This window comes from Nipponia nippon, unplaced genomic scaffold, assembly GCF_047370975.1.
Source record: "Nipponia nippon isolate SJK-2023a ecotype South Korea unplaced genomic scaffold, ASM4737097v1 scaffold_1, whole genome shotgun sequence".
NCBI classification, from domain to species: domain Eukaryota; kingdom Metazoa; phylum Chordata; class Aves; order Pelecaniformes; family Threskiornithidae; genus Nipponia; species Nipponia nippon.
In genome coordinates, this window is record NW_028262290.1 from 77,896,708 (window position 1) to 77,919,221 (window position 22,514).

Below are 22,514 nucleotides of genomic sequence, written 5' to 3' on the forward strand. Positions count from 1 at the left end.
ACCAAAACTCAGAAGATACACCATGTAGCAGAGCAGTTTGGGGAAATGTATGGGGCATATGTGGCAGGGGTTGGTAGCGGCGGCTGCAGGGTGCCCTGTGCTGGTCACAGTGGGGTCCAGAGAGCTCTGAAACTGGTGTGAGCACTCCATCGCTTGCCAGCCACATCAGCATGCAGCGCCTCTGGTGTGGCAGCTGCTGCTGGGGGGAGAGGCAGGCAGGGAGATGCTATTGGGGAGACACGAGGACGAGGAGGGAGAGGCTGCCAATGAGACATGCGATGGCAGGTGTCCTCCTGGAAGGAGGTACTCTATCCAAAATGGGCACCCTTCTGAAGAGACTGTGGCTGTGGGTGACCCACACTGGCACAGGGACACCCCCAAGAGCCCATGCCGGGGTAGGGCTGGCTTAGTTGTTCGTGTTCTTTTTTTTCCTCCAATAACCAAAGCAGTGATCAGAAGTAGGCGTTAGCTGGCAATGAATTAAGTAAAAATCTCACAAGTCGAGACCATTTTCCCTGAAAAAAAAAGTTAAAAAGAGGAGCTTATAAACCTAGGTAGCTCGGGTCCAGGACACTGCCATTGAAAGCACGTACATCTCTTTTTGCATTTACTGTGTTATAGCCTGGTAACATCACAGCTATTTCCCAGTTGTCAGCTTCCTTCTTCCCTATTCTGCAAATTATTTCACGTTCTTGGCTTGGGTCTGTGGGTTTTCCCTTTGTTTTTAAGGCAGAGTTAACTGTTTCTAGTATCCACCTTTGTGCTTGTGACAGTCAATCCAAACCCCCAGTTCTGCCCCCCCAAACCCAAACCAAACAGTGACTGAAAGAGGCAAAGACTTGACGTCATCACGAAGGAAGGGCAGCACTCAGGAGGAGGGATGCCTGGCTGCTTTGGAGGCTTGGGTCTCTCTCTGTAATTATTTTTATGACATTAGCAGGCATTTGGGAATAGAGGGTAGCGCATTTGGGAACAGAGAGTAGTGTTTTTACATTGAACATGATATTCCTTCATACTCTTACACTGAAAAGGCAGAGACATTTTCTTTATACATAGAATATCATGCCGAGGCTAAAAATAGTTATTTAGTACCCTTTGAAAATGGAGATTCCTGTTTTTTTATCACCACTCAGAACCTGTGTCTATCCCTAGCAGGATTGAATTTATTGAACCTTTGAACTGTGACGGTAGGTATTGATAACCCATCTTAGGTGGCTGCGTAAGAGCTATAAAACCTACCAGTTCCTCTCCATTTAAAACTTGCACTTGTGTTAGCATATGCAGAGCTCTGTTGAATAGCTTTAAGATATTTTTCTGCAAAGCATGCGCAATATTGCAAGACAGATGAAATCATTTAACATTATTAGTTACCTGAGTAATGCAGAGGTTGCCTCGATCAAGGTGGAGCACTGGAAGCATTTACAGCTCTGTGGGCTGCCTGTCAGGCTCCACATTAGAAATGGTACTGATGCTCCTCAGTCTCTTGGCAGGTCATCAGTGATTCTTTTGGTTAGGCAAAATTTGAACGTTTGGTTCAATAAGTGTTTCCAAACTGGAATGGGAAGAAGTGTGAGGAGAGAAGATAGAAAATAAAGCATACTGAAAATGATAGGTTCTGCAGAAACTGACGTACTGTTTCATTTATTTTAGTGCCTAATCCTAAGTATGTGAATAAGTCTGTGGGCCTAAGGTAAAAGTATGGGAGAAAGATAAGCGGATTTAAGAAAAAAACCGCTGCACTGTATTGCAAAAAAAAAAAAAACCATTGTTGATAAAATTTCACTCTAGCTAATGCATGCTGTGATTTCTTATTCATTTTAGATATACAACACTTTTCTCCCATCTGATAACATTTTAACTTAAATGTTTTGACCTCTACTCCTCTACTTATTTGCATTCTGAAGTTTTTGGAGGGTTGTGCCTCTCCTACCTTCAATTTCACCTTATTTATTATTTCTCCAAGATTTTTTTTAGCTATTGCCCAGCTACCAAAATGAGTTAAATGAGCATACTAAAATATGCAAAGTCAATAATATACAAAAATGAACAAGTTTAGAAATTTTAGTTTGACTGCCTGAATCCAAATCTGTTCCTAAATTATCAAACTTGATTCTGGTCTCATACTATTGTATACAAAAAAATAACTCCCCTGCTACCAATTTAGTATAATCAGGTAAATGAGAACAGAATTAAGCCTGTACTTTTTCCCTCCTAAACAAGATTTTCTGTTCTGCTGTTCATGTAAAAGTAAGTCATGGAATAAAACACATTATTATTTCATGAACAGTGGCAAATATAATATCTAAAATGTCTGACTATCATTTTGAGATGTCAGGCTTGTAAAACAGCTTGACTATAAAGTTTCAAAGGGCATGAGATATTTGGCTTTTCATGCGTGAGGATGGAAGGGGACTTTGAACTCTTGCATTCTCAACATTTCCTAGTCCTATTCAATCCCACCTGCATTAAATTGTATCTTTTTTTTTCCCATTATGTAGTATGGAAACATCTGTCAGAGTGTGGCAGCAACAGAGGAACGGTGCCTTTTTTTTTCCCTTTCCATGGGATGTGTGCTGTGATAAGAGTCAAGTTACTTTACTCTGTTTTTTTAATATTTGATAAAGATACACTGACTCCAGAAGGCATAGTTTTTGTATGTTTACAGAAAAAAAATAAAATCTCTCGTGATGATAACACTTAAAAAGAGGAAGGAAATTACTGAGAAAGTACATTGTTTCTATAATTTTACATGACAACAAGGGAAAGAGGATGTATTCCAGTAACATTGATAGGAGTGAAAGGAATTGGCAAATTTAATCCTTTAGGCCATGAATCTCCAGGATGCAACGTGAGGGAAAATCCTTGCACACATCTGCAGTAACATCACTGGATATTGTACTGTCAGGCTTTGGTGCCAGGGGCCAGAAGGGTTTTCCTACTCTTAAGAATTTGTGTGTTGGGGTACAGGAGAGAACATATTCTCTTATATGAAGATGTAAATGAAGATGCTCTGATCTGGAAAAGAAGCATTTGCATGGCTTTTATATACACTAAAAATGTCTCAGGAATAAAAATTATAATGTCTGTGGTAAAAAGAAAATTATAATTGAAATAATGATAATTTCACCTAGAAATAGATGAGGGGATACATAAATTGTCTTTTTTATTCAACTTCAGTACAGTGATGACAAATATTTCCTGCCTTGCAAATGTAGTTAGCTGTCTCTTGTGAGAGCTGTTTTTTAGAGAAGCGATGATTGTAAAACATCCCACTGAAAGCCCCACTTTTTATAGTGGTCTGTTTTTAAGTTTTAATCCTGTCATCTTTAATTCATACTTCTTTCCATTTGTACCTAAAGCTTTCAATAAACTAATCCTTTAGGAAAAAGCTGCTTGCAGAGGTGGACTCGACGCAGAATAATGCTGAGATTTGGCCATTAGTACCTCAAAGTGTAGAAAATTGCATCTCGGAGCTGTGGAGTTCTGTTTCAGATTTCTCCTGTCATATTGGCGAAATAATTACCGTTTCTGTAAGATGTGTATAATTAGATGTTGTAATGGGAGTTCAGAAGTCCTTTTACGAATGTTTAGAAGTATGAGTATGGGAATGCTGAAGTGTTGTGATACCTGATTTTCTCTCTGCTTCCCCTTCTTGGTAAGTCCTGACATATCTGTTTCAGATGCTATTAGGGTGTACTGGCATACACTAGCTTATTTCAAGCACTGAGCATAACGATATTTATCTAACCTGTCTATGCCTCCTCAGTGCTTTCCCATTGCTAAATCATGTTCCTGATGTAGCTGTGTTGCACCTTAAAATAGTAGCATCTGTAAAATTTGGAGACACGTAACTATCAATGGATTTGAACATCCAGTGTATTAGAATTAGTTGTTCTGCGTCACCCACTTGGCATTTTAATGCAACTATATTGCTTTCGTTGACGTCCTTAGCATGAATGGAAAAAAAAACAAAACAAAACAACAGAAGTGAATTATGATTTCTGGTGCAAGGGAATAGATTAAATAGACTGAATTATCTTCATAGGCACTCCAAGCTTGCTGGAAGACTCTTGGAGGCAAAGCCATTGCTCATGTGTTTCTAAAGTCATTGGTCTGTGCTTATCAGAAGACGACATCTCTTCCATACAAACTCCTGCTGACCCAGTTTCAAAGCATTTTATCTAGCTTGACACTTATTTTTACATTCTCTGGAGTTGTACTGAGCACTGTGAAAGTGTGATTCAGTATCTCATTTTTAAGGATTACCACTTTGGCAGGGATAGTATTTGCCAGTTACCTACCAATCACCTGTAACACAATCCAGGTAAAAATAATTGTAAAATAAGTAAGTTTTTTATTTACAAAATAGGAAAACAGAGAGCTACACATTTGCAAATGTTTTTGAGATGGGATACAGCACGTAAAGGAAGATCACACTTAGGTTGTTATTCTTAGATCAACTCCAAAGCTTCTCTAATTCTGTCTCGTTGTTTGCAGCATCCATTTAATCATGTGGCTGGGCATCATGTTCTTATGCACGGGAAACCTGTTCTTACACAAACTCTATGTTTTTATTCATGGAACAGAAATTTGATCTGGATGTGTATGTTTCCTTCACACCCAATCTGGCCTATGGTTCTGTTCACATTCACATCATCATCCCTTTCTCCTTTCTTGCCTGGATAAAGTTGCTCCTACCTGATGGCAGAGATAGTTATTAAGTCCCTTCTCACTGGACTGTTAAAAGACCCAGTGCTGCATTAAATTACTAACCTACAAATTGCCAGCCTAGTGTGGGGTTCATGCTCCGTGTATAGTTTTTTCAGTCTTTGAATCTTATATTGTACATTACAGCTGTAGCTTGTCAGTCTTACTTTATCCAGTCATTTAAGTGGAATTAATACCTGTGGCTTATTGGTTTAGATTAGACACAGTGATAATCAGTCACTTTGCTATGGCTGACTTTTAACCTGCCACTGCAATAGTGGGAGACAGTTGGCATGCTAATGGGAAGAAGCAAAAATATATCCCGTTGCTCCCAAGTGGTTCCCTTTTTTTTTTCCATCTGAGAAAACACAAAGAAAAACAGAGGAATCATTTCCCCCTGACCTTCTGAAGCTTTCTTCATGCTGGGTGTTGTAAGATTCCTCTGTACCACTGGTCAGGCAGCTGAATCCGTTCAGAGAGAAGGAATGAGGCAGCTTAGTTTGTGTAAGAACATATGCTGGCATAGATTTGTTGGTGATGGTAGTGTGTTAGTCCTATAGATAGGCTGTCTGGGAAAGAAATGCAGGATGCAGGATCTACGTTTAGTTTAAACTTTAGTTTATTTCTCTGTTTTATTTAAATGCTTGGACCTTTGTACTGACTGCAAGAATAGATTTTTTCACTTCAACTGTCATGGGGATAGTGTGAAGTCCAGCTGCTTCTGAAGTGGACGGCATATTTTTTTCATTCATTTTGCTAGCACTAAATCAGGGCAGCAGTGACTTTGGATTTGACATAGAGCACTCATTTGTAGTTGGCCAGTCTCCTCAGAAATATATTGAGAATATCATCTCATGACTGTATTCTTGTTCTACAAGCCACGCATGGTTTCCATTGATTTCTGTAGTATGATCCACAAACATCTATTAGGAGGTAGCATTTAGCCATATCTGTTAATGTGGATATCTGTGTGTTTCCATCTATTTCTGTGCATGTGAACAATCCAAAAGCAAAAAAACCTGAGATCTCTACTGTGTTGTTGTAATAACTGTGAGGAGCACGTTTGTATTTCACACTTCTCTTGGAGTGTCTCTTTCGTCATTGAACCCCCAGCAGTATTTGGAAATTCTTGCGTTTATTTTCCAGCTATTTTTTCATGGGCAAAGTTGTGCAGTTCCGTTGAGTGAGACTGTGGCATAATTTAGGCGGAATGTGACCATTTATTTTTTAACGCTTCGTGACTCGTCTGATTTTTGGCAGTTATTTTCTTCCAGTCATATCTACTAAGATCAGGAACTTGACTGGATTTGGGGGTCTGGCTTCAATAGTGATTTGGGATTGGGTATGTAAAAAAGAGATGAAAAATATTCCTCTCATTTTGGGGGAATTGCCTTGTTCTGTTCACTTGCAAAATTGAACATCATTATTGATAATACAAATGTTATTTCCTAATATAAGAAAAAAAATTAAACAACAGTTCAGGTTTTTATGTTGTATTTCTCTGTTTAAAGCTTTTCTTCTAATTAACTCATCACTGTATAAAAGCACATACAGTTTTGCTAGACAACAATAAATTAATTCAAGATTTGTGCCCATTATATGAAGTAATCTGAACTTTGTCTTTGAAACCAGCCAGGAGGTTGCACTGGATCACCTCCAGAGGTCCCTTCTGACCTAAATTACTCTATGATTCTATTAAGTGGAGAAACATGCCAAACATTTCACTGTTTAATTCAGATAAATTTTCCTGTGATGTGTGTGGTATACACTGCCTAGACACATTTCACTGTAAAAAGGTGCTATTCTGATTCCTGGAAAGTTGTGACATGTTTTCTGGGATGTTGAGTATGCTGTTATTTGCTCTGGGGACCCAAACTTCCATACGAATTGTTCCACTGAAAACTTTAGAGGAGAATAAGCTTTGTGGTGTGAAAGGTGTGAAAAGGAAGGTGCGAAACAAAATAACACAATCTTTTCAGCAAGCAATGGCTGGAACCTTCTGCAAAACAACATGTAAATTAGTTGTTGACTAATTTTAATATTTACAATGCAGTGATACATGAAACCCCTTGCTTGTTAAAGCAGACTGGAATAACTTTTTCTCTATGTTCATCCTGCTGGGATTAATTTAGTCTACCACATTTAACTAATCCTACAGCTACATAGTGAATCTCTTTGTAATTATAAGATAGCTACAATTAAGAGTTGCATATGAAATCAGATCACTAGTCCATGAGTATCTGGGCCTATATTATTCATTAAATCAATAAACACTTTATAAAAAATAATTAAAATATTTAGAATGTGAAGGACTCTCTATTTAAAATCAGGATTATTAAGATTATTAAAAACACCCAGCCTAAGGATATGCTCCACTGCTGCTCTCTATTTCAAAATTGCTTTAAATTTTACATAATATTGTTTGAAATACAGATGTTACATTAAAGTAATATCAGTTTATAATTATTTACTTATATGCTGAAATGACCAGGATTATATTTTTCATTTCCATAACAAAGTGTGTGTGTGTGAGCAATTCAGCTGAGAATTTCTCAGTAACAAAGACATTATCTATATTATCATTTTTGGTTGATTTCCACATCGCTATACTCAGAATTCCAAAAGAAATCCACAAAAATCTCTGGAGAACAAAACCCAGCTGCATTATGACAACAAGGTTTGGATTTAGGAGGAAAAGAAGCTCATTGTTAAAAACCTGGGCTGAGAAAAGCATTTGACGTTGAACAGTACACAGGCAGGCAATGACAGAAGTTTGGGATGACTGTGATAACGGTGTATCTGCTTGGCTGTCAGGTTAAATTCAAGCCTTCATATAATTTCTGTGTAACTTTTCTCTAGTTTAATCTTCTTTCTTCTTTCAGTCTTTATGTAAAAAAGGCCAAACCTCTGACAGACCTTCTCAACTGAAGGCCTACCTATGTTATCAAAACAGGTCAAATTTCTATGAATTACCATGAAATTATTTCACCCACATCTTTTTCTTGAATTGCAATTGAAATTAAATCCCTAAAAGAGAATGAACACCTTTGATCTGTATCCATGAATCTAGTTGGGATTAGTGTTCCTAAAAAAGGCTGTTTGAAAAATGGGGCACTGGGAAATAAATGTATGAATACCCTCTCCCTCTTTCTGTTTTGCCTGGGGGAGCATTATGAGTAAAATACATGCAATTTTTACATGTCAAAACTAGAAAAGAGATCATGATTATGATGGTGATGATTACTATTATTATTAATACTATGTTTGGTACACATGTCCGTTCCTACATTAATGTTCAACCTTTGCATCTCACACTTATGCCTTTTGCCCTGCCAAAAGCTTTGTCTGGAGTGAAAGGGGAAAGGAAACCTGGGCTCCCTCTTTCACAAGTTCTTCATAAGGAAGCAGCATCCAGGTTGCTAGCACTGTTGCTCCCCAGGGTTCATGTAAAGGTTGTAGTCTTAGTGACTACCAAAACCTGGCCACTTTCTGAAGTTGGAAATCACTTTGTGGTTTTCAAAAGTTGCGGGGAAAGATAGTGTTGTGTAAAGGATGTTGAGACAAATTCACATGCGCAAAGGTTTATTGGCAGGGTTTGTAGCTCAAGGCATGCAAAGGTGAAAAAACAAAAGCAAAATAGGAGAGGGAGAGAAAAGGGGTAGGACAAACTCTCCTCAGTGGCCAGCTTGGAGGAGAAGCATCAGGGGGACACCAGACAAGGATCCTTGTCCTCTCTAGTGCAGTGGGTGGTTCTCCCCATAATACTTTTCCCATCGTGACTATATGATTTTCTTCAGGACCTGCTCAAACTCCCAGATGATTGTTCCTGCATGTGATGCTGTTAGTGCTGACTGGAGCATGCTTATGTTGGGGGCAGGTGCTGCATGCTGTTTGGCTGTTAAGCTCTCTGCATGCTTGTTATTGGGTCCCCTAATGTAAACCAAAAAACACAACTGAAGAGAGGAAAAAGGGGAAAAAAGAGGTGGTACCCACACCAGTGGCAATCCTTTCCCATAAGAACCCACCACAGCAACACTGTGTTGGCATGTGCAGGCCCATGGGCATAACAGCCAGGGTTGCAAATAGAAAGCTCTGAGCAATACGAAAGGCTGACGTCCCAAAGGCACTGTGCAACAACCAAAGTGGTAATCTCACCCTGTATTAAAGTCTTTGGGAATGTATTAGCAGATGATTTGAAAACATTTGGGAAAGACAGATGTTGCAGAGAGATAAAACAGTTTTTTGTGTAAGTGCTACAGAACCTGTCTTAGCCTCATGACAATTAAATGCTATGAATTTTTCCTTCCCTCCCCCCCCCCCAAAGTTTAGATTATCTTAACATGGTTTTGTCCACTCTTCTGACATCATACACTTCTAGGCATATTGTTTCTATGATTAATAAAATTTTCCAAAGAGGTGTTATGTCCTATTTTGGCAGGTCTCCTAAAGAAGAAATCTGTTTTCTTCCTTTCTATTAGCGTTATGCTGTTACCACTCTGTACAGTCGCAGTATTTTATGGCAGTCATTGAGAGGCTCCTTTCCTTGGCAATTTCTTGTGTTTCTTCTCTGGTTTGCCCAAAAATATATGCTCAGGGAAAAAACATAATTTGCGAAAAACCAGCCATTCAGGTTATCAGGTTTCTGTAAGTGGAGTCATGCTGCTCAGTCATTTCAATTTATCATGGCTTTCCTTTGCAGCAGATTCTGTTAAACGACACTATTGATCTGTGCAAAGGAAATCCAAGTTTCCTGTGTTTAAGCTCCTCACTATTCTAATTTTTTCTTCCAGATATACCCCAGCCATGATCCTTTATCACCCTTCTGGTTATTTTCCCCTCATTCTGACACCTGCCACAGCAAATGTCAGCTCACCAGTGGTGGTGTCCTTTGCTGACCCTTGCATGTCTCAAGGAAACGAGGCCTCCTGCTCTCTAGAGAGAATGACTACTCTTCTCAATGTTATCATCTGCATGCTCCTGCTTGGTAGTAGATAAGGTCAGGAAGCGGCATGCCCTCCTTCCACGCTAAGTGGCCAGGTTACTGGGTACCTAGCTCTTCCAGTGAAGAGCCACAAAGATGACTGAGGGACTGGAAGACCTTTCATTTGAGGAAAGGCTGAGAGAGCTGGGGCTATTCAGCCTGGAGAAGAGAAGGCTCGGGGGGATGTTATCAACATTTTTATTTTTTTTTTCCTAAGATGGGGAGAAAAGAATTGCATGAGCTATTCAAGAAATATGCACACCATGGATTCATACAATGTCATCATGATGCTTGATTCTCTGTTCTTTTCCTAATAATTGCTGCCCTTTTATTTACCTTTTCAACAACTGCTACCATTCAGTTTTTCCAAGAGCTGCTCACAGTGACTGTCATATCTTTTTCTGAGGTTGTAGTAAATAAGGTGAGACCTGCTTTTGTAAATGTGCAGTTAAAGTTGTTTTCCCCATGCCTGCTATTTTGCGTTTGTCAATGTTGGATTTCATCTGCTATTTTATGACCCAGTCACAGTAGTGTGAGGCACTTCTTCAACTTTTCCCATCTGTTGTTGGTTTTGAATATCCTGAATAATATTAAAAACTCATCAGACATTGTCACATCACTATTCTGCTCCTTTTTACAAAACATTTAGGAAGACACTGAATAAATCCTCTGAGTCTTCCAACACAGTCCCTTCAGTGTAAAAATTGACCATTTATTTGCTATTTTTCATTTCCTAATTTTACCTTTTACCAATCCAATTTGCCTCCAGTTCTCTGGAACTATCCTGGTATTCGGGAGGTACTGAAAATCAACGTACATAATACAGAGCTCTTATAAGATGCTTGAGCATAGTTTATTGGACCTGCTGTTTAAAAATGTCTTAACATTAGTGTCTGTGGCTTTATATACTCGTGAGCTAATATTTTGGAACAGAAAACTGTACCACAATTATTCTTTAGCATAATGTAAATATATCATTTAGCTTTTCCCTTAATAGAGAACAGATATTTTCATTTGATGGTTCTACTTTTCCTTTATTATAATTAACAGTTTTACATTCCCTTATGCTAGTTGATCAAATTCACTGTTAGACTTCTTTCATGCCTAACATGCAGAAAAACCTCCTTGGATCCCCTGAAATGTAGTGTATTCATCTTCTGCCCTTACTAGCTTATTATAATTCTGATTTAAACTAATTGCTGTCGTTGCTCATATTTTCTGCGTATGTGCAAGCATGCATATTTTAACATGGACTTTCACATCCTTTCTAGCCGTGTTAGGCTTTTATGCAATTTATGCTTTTCCCAGTTGTGTATGTTTCTTCACTTTTAAGGCAACTTTGAAAATGTTTTCAATATATGTTCTCATTAGACTCCTTTTAAATTTGAGGCACAAATGCTTGAGTGTTGTAAAATTAGCTCCCTAATAGTCCGAGTGAAATTATTTTTTATTGCTTTGGACTTCAGCCTGCTTACTTATACTGTATAATCATTTGGATCTCTTTTGATTTTCCACTTTTAAAATACATTAATTTAATTGCAGTTTACTTTAGAATTGTGTCCCGCTATGCAGTATTGTTCTGAAGAGGAGGCAGCATGGGCTTAGCCAGAGTTAAATATGTCTGGTTTTACTTTTACTGTGGCATAGGAAGACAAGTCTTTGGTTTTAAAAACATGCTCTAATCCCTTTCCCACTGGCTATAGATAAAAAAACATTTTAAGAAAAATTATTAAGGTAGCATTAAAGAGTGTATCGACTGTCCCTTTTAGAGAAAATGCTAGCTGCAATGATCAGGAATTATTACTGCTGTTGTAGGTTTCAGATCTTAATATTTATGACCAAAACAAAAAAGGGAAGAATAACAAGAATGAAAGATGTATTCTTTATCTCTGGTGCTTTTCAGTTTTCGCATCACTGAAAAAACAAAAGGAATAGCTTATTGTCATCTGATCCAGTTAGAGACTCAAATCACTGCAAACACACGCCATTGTTGGGCTATATAGTGCTTTATGAAGTTGCCTTTCTGCTTGCAGGGACCTATCAGCGTTGTAACAGAACAAATCTGTCTTCTTGACTAATTAGACTATACTGTGGTTGAAACAAAGCCAACAAGATACAGCAGAAAGAGGAGAACTAAGTGAGGAAGAGAATGATAGTACAAATGGGCATTGCGGAGTGAACTAAATTCTTTGTATTCTGAGTGTGTTCAGGAATAATCTCAAAGCTGGTAGAGATGATGGTAGCTCAGTCCCCTCTTTCTGTAGCAGGAAGTGCCAAAAATTGTTGTGGATCGTTGGGTCACTACTGATGGTCCTTGGGTCACTCCTTCCAGATCCCATATCCCTCTTACTGATCCCATTCAGTGAAAGAAAAGATTCTTTGACACAGAAAGCAATCACACGGTAGACAGTATGCAATCAGATTATATCTTGATTATTTCAAATGTGACTTTACCTTCCTTTTCTGGAGTCTTTCGTCTTATTGCCATATTAATCTGTGACTTCAGCAGCACATTTGAAGGTTCCTTATTGCACAGTTATTTTAAAAGATCCGTTTTCCTGCAGTCAACTTACTTTTATTCTGTCCTATTTTGCTAATGGTTGTGGTTAATTTTTTGGCAGAGGATGTAATGAATGTTTGTTTCCTGATGGCATTTAAACCCAGACATCTGCACAAAAGAAAGGCATTATTAGTTTGAGCATTCTCCATGATCAAGAAGAAGACATGATTTACAGGATTGTTTACTACCTCTATGATAATCATTGGAAAATAAAATTTATGTTTGGTAAAAATGAGTGAAGAAATAATTCATTGTGGACATAATTTTGTGGAGTAAATCACAAGAAAATTCCTCCTTTTTTATTTTATTCTTGAGGTTTACGATATACCGGACACTTGGGAAACATTGGTTTCATATACATTAAAATTTAGTTTCTTGTATATTTTATCCTGTTGTTGCTGCGTTGAACTTTACTCACAATTCCCTTCCAACTAGTAGATGGTTCTACAATGTTTTCCAGTTCTTGTTCTGAATTATCTTGCTTTATTTTAAAGTCAGGGAGGATACTGTGTCATAACTGCTCCCCTTCCCTTCCCTTCCCTTCCCTTCCCTTCCCTTCCCTTCCCTTCCCTTCCCTTCCCTTCCCTTCCCTTCCCTTCCCTTCCCTTCCCTTCCCTTCCCTTCCCTTCCCTTCCCTTCCCTTCCCTTCCCTTCCCTTCCCTTCCCTTCCCTTCCCTTCCCTTCCCTTCCCTTCCCTTCCCTTCCCTTCCCTTCCCTTCCCTTCCCTTCCCTTCCCTTCCCTTCCCTTCCCTTCCCTTCCCTTCCCTTCCCTTCCCTTCCCTTCCCTTCCCTTCCCTTCCCTTCCCTTCCCTTCCCTTCCCTTCCCTTCCCTTCCCTTCCCTTCCCTTCCCTTCCCTTCCCTTCCCCTCGAAGTACATTTTGTGTCAGCATAGGAACACAAAAAAGTTCCTGCAGGGTCAGACCACGGTCCACCTAGCACAGTATTCTGTCTTCAAGAATGGCAAAAGAAGCTGCTATTAAAAGGCAGCACACAAGCTGGATCGCTTTTTGTGGTCTGATCCCTTCACACCTTGCCAGCCTCCACAGTTGTGTTAGCAATGTCAGAGGGTACATCCCTGCCCTGTCTTTTTATTATTGGTTTATGGACAAAGTGTCCATGAATTTGTTTAATGTCTTTTTGAACCTGCTGGCACATTAGGACCTCCTGTGGCAGCAAGTTCAAGAAGGTCACGATCTGCTAGGTAAAGATGTACTTTCTTTTCATCCGTTTTAAATCAATCTTCTACTAGTTTCATTGAGTGCCCTTTTGTTCTCGTGTTGAAGGGTTTGGTGAACAACAGTTCCACCTTCACCTTAGCCAATGCTTTCATAATTTAAGCCTTTTTATAGATGACTCAGAACAGAAGTTGATTTTAGTACTCAATGAATTTTTTTTTTTTTTATGTGGGTAGCTTGTTTTGTTCTTTGAACATTGCCTGGCTTTTAGAAGTCTGAGTCTGAAGATTTGAGGTCTGGAATTCAGAATAAGTAGAACAGCAAAGATCTTTATGTATTTGCAACCTTTACTCTGCCTACACAGTTTTAACATACAGTTTATAGCTTGTATAAATACCCTTCTGACACCTTAATACATACATTTTATTAAATCATGAAGATAGTATTTATAACTATTTTGTAAGATTAGTAGGTCCTGCCAATTATGTTATGAAACCTGGTTATTTATTTAGAAAATCTAGGGTGTCTTCTTTTGTGCAATTATGTATACAGACAACATTTGAAATCAGTAGCTGTATTCCAAGTGTCTTTCCAAGGGAAAATTCTTTAATTATGTGATGAATTTTTACTCCCTTTACACAGTAAGGAGCAAGCTGATCTTGAAAAACCTCTGAAAGTGATCCTGTAGTGGGCTGGCCCACTTAGTGTGAATATTTGTAGTCTAACAGTTTAATTATGGGAACAGGGTCTTTTCTGGTTATGCAGTAAAAAGCTAGCACTATTTTCCCAAGTGTTTTGCTGTCGTTACACTTGTGTGTAAGAAGTTGTCCCAAAGAACTACAGCTATTTTATTAGCTGTAGCCTCATTACTGCTGTCTGTCCAAAGCAGTGCTTTCCCCTATCTCATACTGAAACAGCACATTTAGATTTGCATGCCTGCTTCAGTGCCAAGATGTCATACTCCTCAAGGGAAATTCTGGTCAGAATAACATTAAGTTGAGTGAATTTTACATATGCCAAGCCAGTTATTATTAACCATTTAACACAATCTTAAAAAGGCTGTCTAGCTGGGAAATTGTGAGTCATTGTTGGAACATAATTTGTATAATTAATTATTAGCATCTTTTTGTACAGTTGTTCTCTGTGTCAAAAGCCATATCCCCTGTGGTATCCTATATGCTAGGAAAGACAATTTTAATGTGTAAAATATGTTAGACTTTCTACTCCAGATACCCTTCAGAGTTAAAGTGATGCCACTCAGAGTAGAAACTGGCGACACCAGTGAGACAAGGTTTCTGAGAACAGGTTGGGTCAACAGGCTCCAAAAATGGGTTGGGTCCATGGGTTGGGTCCACTGTGCTTTGTGCCATCACAGTCCAAACCAGTGACCTTTCCAACAACAATGTGAACCATCAAGTATTATCAACTTCATACCAGTTCTTCTGAATCACAGTCACCAGCATAGATCAGAGGCTGAAGTGGCCAACATAATTCTAGAGATGCTGGGACAAAAATGCCATCATTAAAAATATTCAGAATGGGCTTGAGTTAAAGAAGGAACTACTTCTCTACCATGCACAGCCAAAATCTTTCCATTTTGCAAGGTGTGTAAGGATGCTTACCTATAGTTTTATGTTGTGTTCTGTGACAAGAATGAGTGTTTGTGAGTGGTCATGATTATCAGTGATATCCCACGCCATGCTGTCATTATACCATTTGGTGTCCAAGTCTCTCTAATGGCATCGCTACAGCAATCTGTATGAGAACTTTCGCTGCCCTTCTGAAAGCAGCTGCACAAAATCTGCAGACAAATAGTCTGTTACCCATCTAGACAGCCACACTGTGGCAGCTTATCATCCTTTAAATCGTTGTGGAAAAGAACAGTGTACATAGTAGGGGAAAATGTGGCACTACTGAAGTGTGGAAGAAGAGACACACAGAGCAGCAAACACACTCAGAGTTTGCTAAGCTCTGACAGTCAAGACTGATGGGCAAAGAGTCCTGGATACCCCTCAATCAAAGCAGGAAAGCCACATGCTTCTCTGTAAGATGTTACACCAGTGTTAACCAAAAACGAGTGCTACGTGCTATGATGCATACCATCAATGCCCAAATACTCCCCATCTCCAAGGTATGGATAACATAAGCTCATCAAAAAAGTCTCTGAGAATCAAATTCCTAAAGCAATCCAAGTTCAGATCAGGACAAAAAGCGTGTTTCAACTAGGCAGTCATAGTGATGACTCACATCAAAGATTGCTTCCAACACAGTTTCAAAACAGTGACAAGCTTTATGGTTATGGCACACTTTGGTGGAACAGGCTGCTTTTAATAGTGTCAAAAGTAGTACACTGTAAATTAATACTGTGTATACAGAGTGGTACACACACCAAGTGCAGACATGCAGTGACGTGCATTAGCAACTCTTGCAGTGGGATAGTGGGGTCCTTCAGAGCTTGGCATCCCTGCTTTTTAATGTTTGCATCATCAGCAATATTCTGCTAGTTCTTACGAAAAGATCATGAAAAAGGTCAAGGGCCGCTGTCCATTCTGCAGACCGTGACTCAGTCCAGAAAGCCTGTCTTCTCTTTCTACCTGAAGAACCACCCTACTCAGAAGCCTTTGAGTATCAACTTCTACAGTATCAAACTTAAATACAGTGACATTTTGAAATATCTTGAAAGGTCCCAAGCCTTATGTACTATGTATGTCCGCTATCAAGATGAAGGGTAGAAGCATCTTATTTCAGAGTACTTAGGAAGAATATTCTTGAGCCATAGTGAAATAAAAAAGGAACCTCTGTGATAAAGAGAGCTCTTAACTCCTTGGGTCATTAGACCATTACTGGAAATAAGAGAAAAGGAGTGTGGCCAAGAATCAAGAACTGTTGACAGGAGCCATTCCTTCATGCATTTTGGATGAGAGTTTCTGTCTTAGCATGACTGATACCTCTCCTGCTTTGCAACAGCATTCTCAGACCCAGATTTCAAGATACAAATATAAGAATTAACAGGTCAATTTGTTATCAAGTGTTCTTTAACACAGTTCCAGTCCAAGTCAACCTGTTTCATGTTGAGTAATGGAGAATTTGAGGTCTGAATATGTAGTGTCAAGAGGAGTTGAAACTTCTAAAAACTCTCTCTGTTCGTAGTTGTGGAAGGTTGAAATTATCCATTTATTTTGACCAAGGTAAGTAGTGGGGTAACTTAAAGAAAGGATACTTGTTTACAGCAGTATAACAAATTTGGAGCTGATACAGCTGATACCACTAGAAGCATTGCAATATACCAAGATCTTTTGTATGAGCTTAGTAGTCTGTTTTATGTCAAAGTTGAAAAGCAACAGCATCATATTATATCTTATATATATATATCTTATATATCCACTAATGAGTTTTAGTAAGCACCTAGGATGTACCTCACAAGTGGGGTGGGATTTAGTCTGGCTATAAAGTTAAACCATATTCAAGCACAGAAAATATGCAAGTTCTATTTTTTGGAGACAAGACAGTTAGAGAAGGATAATGTTTTATTTTCTAATCATAAAATTCTCACAAATATGTAAATGCCATCTTCTCCCTAGTCAATTAGAAAGCTAAACTTAGAAACAACAAAACCTTGTTTTGATGAAAGGTCACTGGGATTGGAGGCATTTGAAATCCTTCTTCCAGGACTAGGGTCCAGGATACTTCTTCAAACCGTATTTTAACTGGAAACATGTCTTAGGCAGCTCATCTTACATGCTGGTAAGGTATTTTGCCTCTGGCATCCATTCATCTTATGCCTATATTAGATGACCTTTCACATCCTTTGCTGCTGCCTAACTCATTACTCAGGTTTTCCCCCTACCCTGATGTCTGTTATTGTGACAGAAGAAGAAGAGATTGGTTTAACATGATTTGTTCTCAGCAAAATCACATTGGCTGTTACTTACATTTTTCTTAACTTTCAGAACTCTTGATTATGAATTGTTTTATTATTTGGTCTGTTATTGCTCCTGGAATTGAAGCTAAGCTGACCAGTTCTTAATTCCTTAGCCTTTTTCTCAGCCTTTCAAAGACATGTGCTGTGTTCCGCTTTTCTAGCCTGCCAGAACTTTTTACATCTTTCCCAAGTTTTGAGGCTATCAGTTCGTTCCCTCAGTATCACAGTTGATTTTTACCCAGCCAGAACAATTTAAAAACATCATACTTGCATAACCCTTCTCGTATCTAGACCAAGTTTGTACGCCCTTTTTCTTTGCTGTTGGTTTTACTGACATCTGATCACAGTTAAAACTTTTAGGGTGGACTGAAACTAAGCAGATATCAAGCAGTTCTCTTTCATTGTGCTATCAGCTGGTAGATTGGAAGAGTAGAGAAGCAAAGTTTTCCCTTTGCCTTTTTCTTACTTTATTTTCTTATAACCCCTCATGTCCTTTGTAGTTCCATTTCATTTCATGCCATTGAACTTTTTGACTCTTGAGCATATGGAATGGTTGGGCAGCATCAAAAAGAGTATGAGTGATCAGGGTGAGTTGGATTAATCTTAATGGAGGAATTGGAGAAGAATGAGTGGAGAACAGAAGTGGACTCCCTTGTCCATCCAATTCTGTCTCCATGATGGAGAAGAACGCCTCCACTGTCTTGTAGATACACATACATGAGGGTTCAGTTTTGACTATGGAATCATCACATGCAGATGTGAAGAAAACAAACTGACAATAAGAGAAGTGAGCAGCAAATTATTATTGCTCATACCTGCTTGGGAATTTTCTGAGTTAAATACCATGTGTCTACAACTGTTAGATGGTGAATAGGCTTCTGAGTCAACTAAAACTGATGGAAAGGCTTACATAGGGATATAATTATACGCAAGCTGGCGCATTTTCAGAATTGCCTACTTACTTACGTATGCAAAATGTGTGTCTCAAATCTAGTTACATTTTCTCAAATATGTGGTGAAGTTTGGAACATATGTATACCATCAAATATATAATCTTTTGTATGATAGCGAAGGAATCCCTTTTGCTGTTATAGGTTGGGTTGTGCATTTGGAGAGTTTGTTCCATACAGTTAGTGTGGATGCTAGTACCCTTTAAAACAAGCTAACAGTAAATTCTACTTGTGGGCTGTGATTGTCTAAACCTGTTTTTCATGTCCAAATAAATATATTAGCATAAAATGTAGTGTTTTAATGGAATTTGGCATATGGCCTGTAGATACACATGAAGTACAATCTTATTAAACCAAAATGCTTGGCTGAACTTGGGCTTTTCTGAATAATGTCATGTTATATGAAATGGTGAATTTTTAGTGCATCAGGATGAATGAAATCTCTTTGCATTGAAATTTAGGCCCTGTGGAGGGGTTTTGGCAAATTGTTTTGTAATGCAATCAGAAATCACAAGTCCCAGGAGAACTACACTCTAATGGTAAACAGAGTGTTAATAAAATTAAAATTTGAAAAGATAAATTTGAATTTAAATTTGAAAAATTTGGAGTATTGTGTAGTTCTCAAACCATGATGTAGTATCTTGAAACCGCACTTCTTAAATCAAATATAATGTACATTTTCTGACATTTTTTAAAATTAATCCTTCCTAAATTGATTTTCTGCAGTGGTTAGCAGTAATTTTTCTGTAAAAACCTGATGTGTAACTTTATGCTGAAGACAGTTCAAAATTAAATGCTACTTTTAAAATGTTATTCCAAAGTGAATTTGACATGCTTCTTTTTTGTCTTGCTGTCTTGCACAGGTATCATTTTTCTTGTTCATTATTTTTGTGGTGTATACCATGCTGCCCTTCAACATGAGGGACGCTATAGTTGCCAGCGTCTTGACCTCCGCATCTCATACGATTGTGCTGAGCGTCTGTCTATCAGGTACAGCTGTTGTAAAGGAACACTTGGTTTGGCAGGTAGGTGCTTTGAGGAATTAATGATTAATTGTGCACTGAATAGCCTGGTAAATGAGCCAGGAATGCCTCAGTGGGTGCTTGGGAGTATAAACTTACTTCTCTCTTCATTTCTGAATTGCTACAGACTTCATTCACAGGTAGTCACTTTCTAACAATGAGAGTGTCAGTAAAGTTATGCGTTGCTGAGTCGCACGCTTAAGTGGAAGAACGTACAGCCACGTAGCAATTACCAATGTAAAAACTAACATTGCTCGAAAAATTATGTGATGCAGCCATTGTGGTAGATGCGTTACCACTCTGGCACGTAAACTACATTGCTCCTCTCCTCACCTCATTAAAGCCTAACTTTCAAGACCAAGGATTTTTTCTGGGTATCAGTGTTATCTTTGACTCAAAAAAGCATTGTTTCTTTGAATACCCTGAGGTCTGCTGGTTTAAAGATCTGTTGTGAAGACGTTGCCCTCTCCAAGTCTGCTGTAGGGCTTGTTCTCCTGTAATTCTCAACCATTTATAGGAATTTTACAGCCTCCTCCTGGTTGGGCCCCCTGATTCAAGGGGACTGTCTGGCTCTAGGCTCTGCGACATTTATGGAACCCATCTGTGTTTGCAGTTGGGTCTCGGCTTGTAACTCAACTCTGATACTTCACTACACAATGTACTGCAGTTTAATAATTTTTAAAAATCCATATATTAGGAGTTGTTTTTCCTTACTGTTTTGCAGAAGATCTTTAAAATGGTGAAATACTACAGTTTTTGTTGTAGTACAGTGATGATTGCAGCTGTCATTGATAGAAATCTGTATATATAAGGAATAATTTAGATTTCATTTTGAAAAGCAAATACATGTTTTAGGTTTTTTTTTTTAATATAGTTATGTCATTTTAGGGAAACAGAATTATTTTAACTTTTGCATCAAAATGACACTGAAGCTTAAAAGTAAGTACATTTTTGTAAACACACCAGTAGAACAAGAAAGATAGACATCATGCTATTTATTGTGAATAGCATGAAGAATGAAGCAAATAATAGTTTCTACTTACCTTTTAGGTTACTTGAGCCTGATTTTGAAAAACATTGTGCCTCAAAGGTTAACTCCAAAATTGCAGTGATTTTACAAAAGTTGTGCCTTGTAAGTCATTGTTCAGGATAATACATTTTATTCCCAGATATGGCTGCAGATCTGTGTTATATGGAATATTGAAATTGAAGTTGCATAAACAAAATATGTTCTAAGATGTAGTTCTCTGTAGAAATGTTAAATGGTGAGCTAAGTGGGTTTGCTTTTCTTTTGCTGATTTGGGTTAGTTGCATGTTTTTTGTGGAAGTTGCCAAGTTGTGCTGTATGTTAAGCAAGGACTGTGGTCATCTGCAGTCAAGACAGTATTTTAATAATTTTAATAATTCAGTAATACAGATATTGATAATTATAGTGGAATAATAATGTTATTCTTGTTTTTATGTCAACCTATGGCTTTTATTCTGGGCATAAATATGCTGCTAAAACAGTATTAATGTTCGCCACTCCTTCCCTAAAAGCGTTTTGGGTTAAAGTTGCTCTTTGCAGAATTTATTTATTTTTCCTGCCTGTCTTTCTAGACGATTAAAATTTGGTATATCTAAAACAGTGCTTTCAGAAGGTGTTATATTTTTAGACACATCATGTCTCCAGAATCGAAAGAAATAAATCATGGACTGTGATGTACAATTAATGTCTTCTATCTCTTCTGTAACTTCCTGTTTTATTCAGAAAGACTGGAAGTCTTTGAGCAATTTGTAAATTTGTTAAGAGTATTTCATTTCCAGAAAGTTATTAATTTTCTATTCTCTCTTTGTAAAATGTATTAAATGTTCTGAATAGTTTGGCAGTTACTGAAAGTACTGAGTGCACTGCATTCTTACGAATGTGTGGAAGTGACTAAATGGCAGTATCTCAGTTCATTCGCCCTCTGTACACTTTTAGATTACTATTGTTTGTACTTTGGAGTGTAAGCAAAAAAATGTTTGTTTTGTGTTCTTTGCTTTTGAAAATCGAGACCACAAATAAAGGATTAGATTAGAGATACCGATTGCACTAAAAAGAGAAATAACATTTGTCGATGTTATACCTCAAGTTCGTATAGGATAAGTGTGTGTAATTAACAACAACAACAACAAAAAAGAGCTGGGGTATAGTTGTTTAAAAGGACCATGTTGTTGAATGGGTTTTTTTGGAAAAAAAAAAAAAAAATTGGTGAGGCGTGGACTGAAGCTGCTTTGTAGAGTCTGGTCACTAAAGCCCAGAGATGAGGAACTACCAGTAGACTGAAATTCAAAAGCTTAGAGAAACACGTTCAGGGATAAGCAGAATAAACCTGGCTTGCGGAGCTATACTTTGCTTTGACAAAAATATATTATTTTGATTTCAGAGCTACTGATTTGTCTCAACAAAACAGAAAAAAATACATGACAATGTTAGCAATGAACAGGGTGTTTTCCTTCTGGCATGGATTTTTTTCTAGAGGACAGACAGGGAGCCAGCAGTAGGCACTTAAGAAGAAGAAAGACTGTGGTATAGCAAATCTACCTGTAGGTAAACATCAGATATTATAGCATATATACCGTATATATAGCAAGCATCCTTCTGTAGAGAGTACCTGCATCTCCTTTACAACTACATCCTATGTATTGGAAGACTTTGATTAAATCTCCTCTGAGCTTTCTGTTCTCTTGGCTGAACAAATCCCATTCTTTCAGTCTTTCTTCTTATGTCGAGTTCTCCTGCCTTATAATGCTTTTGGTAGCCCTCTGCTGGACCCTCTCCAATTTTTCAGCATCTTCCAGTGACTCTGGTTGGCATCCCATAGCATTTTGGAAGTTAATCATACCTTCAGTCTATCAGTACAGAAAAACTGATGTTCAGAAGCATTTGCTTATTTTGAGATTTGTCAGAGCCTATCTTACTGGTTTTGTCATTCCTTTTGTTGTCCTCTGTAAAGTTTTACACCCAAAATTGGCTTCAGTAAAGCTGAAAGGCTTAGCATGCTTTTGATTATCCAGTGTTGGTTGCAGATAAAAACCTCCTGCTGGGATAAAGAATCCATCAACACACTCTCTGCTGGTTACATAAACTTGTTTCTGTTTGATCTATGCATGTCTTTTGCGGGGATGGAATCGACCTTGGTTTAAAAATTGGCAATGATGGAGATGATCTTCC

General features: G+C 38.1%; 1 protein-coding gene across 1 annotated transcript in view; it reads left to right on the forward strand.

The window, feature by feature from the left end:
- ADCY2 (adenylate cyclase 2) overlaps positions 1-22,514 on the forward strand; it is a 228,809-nt gene that overhangs the window by 50,137 nt on the left and 156,158 nt on the right. The window contains exon 3 of the mRNA XM_087760375.1: positions 19,160-19,321. Within this exon, the coding sequence (XP_087616501.1) occupies positions 19,160-19,321 (162 nt within the window). The remainder of the gene's footprint in view (positions 1-19,159; positions 19,322-22,514) is intronic.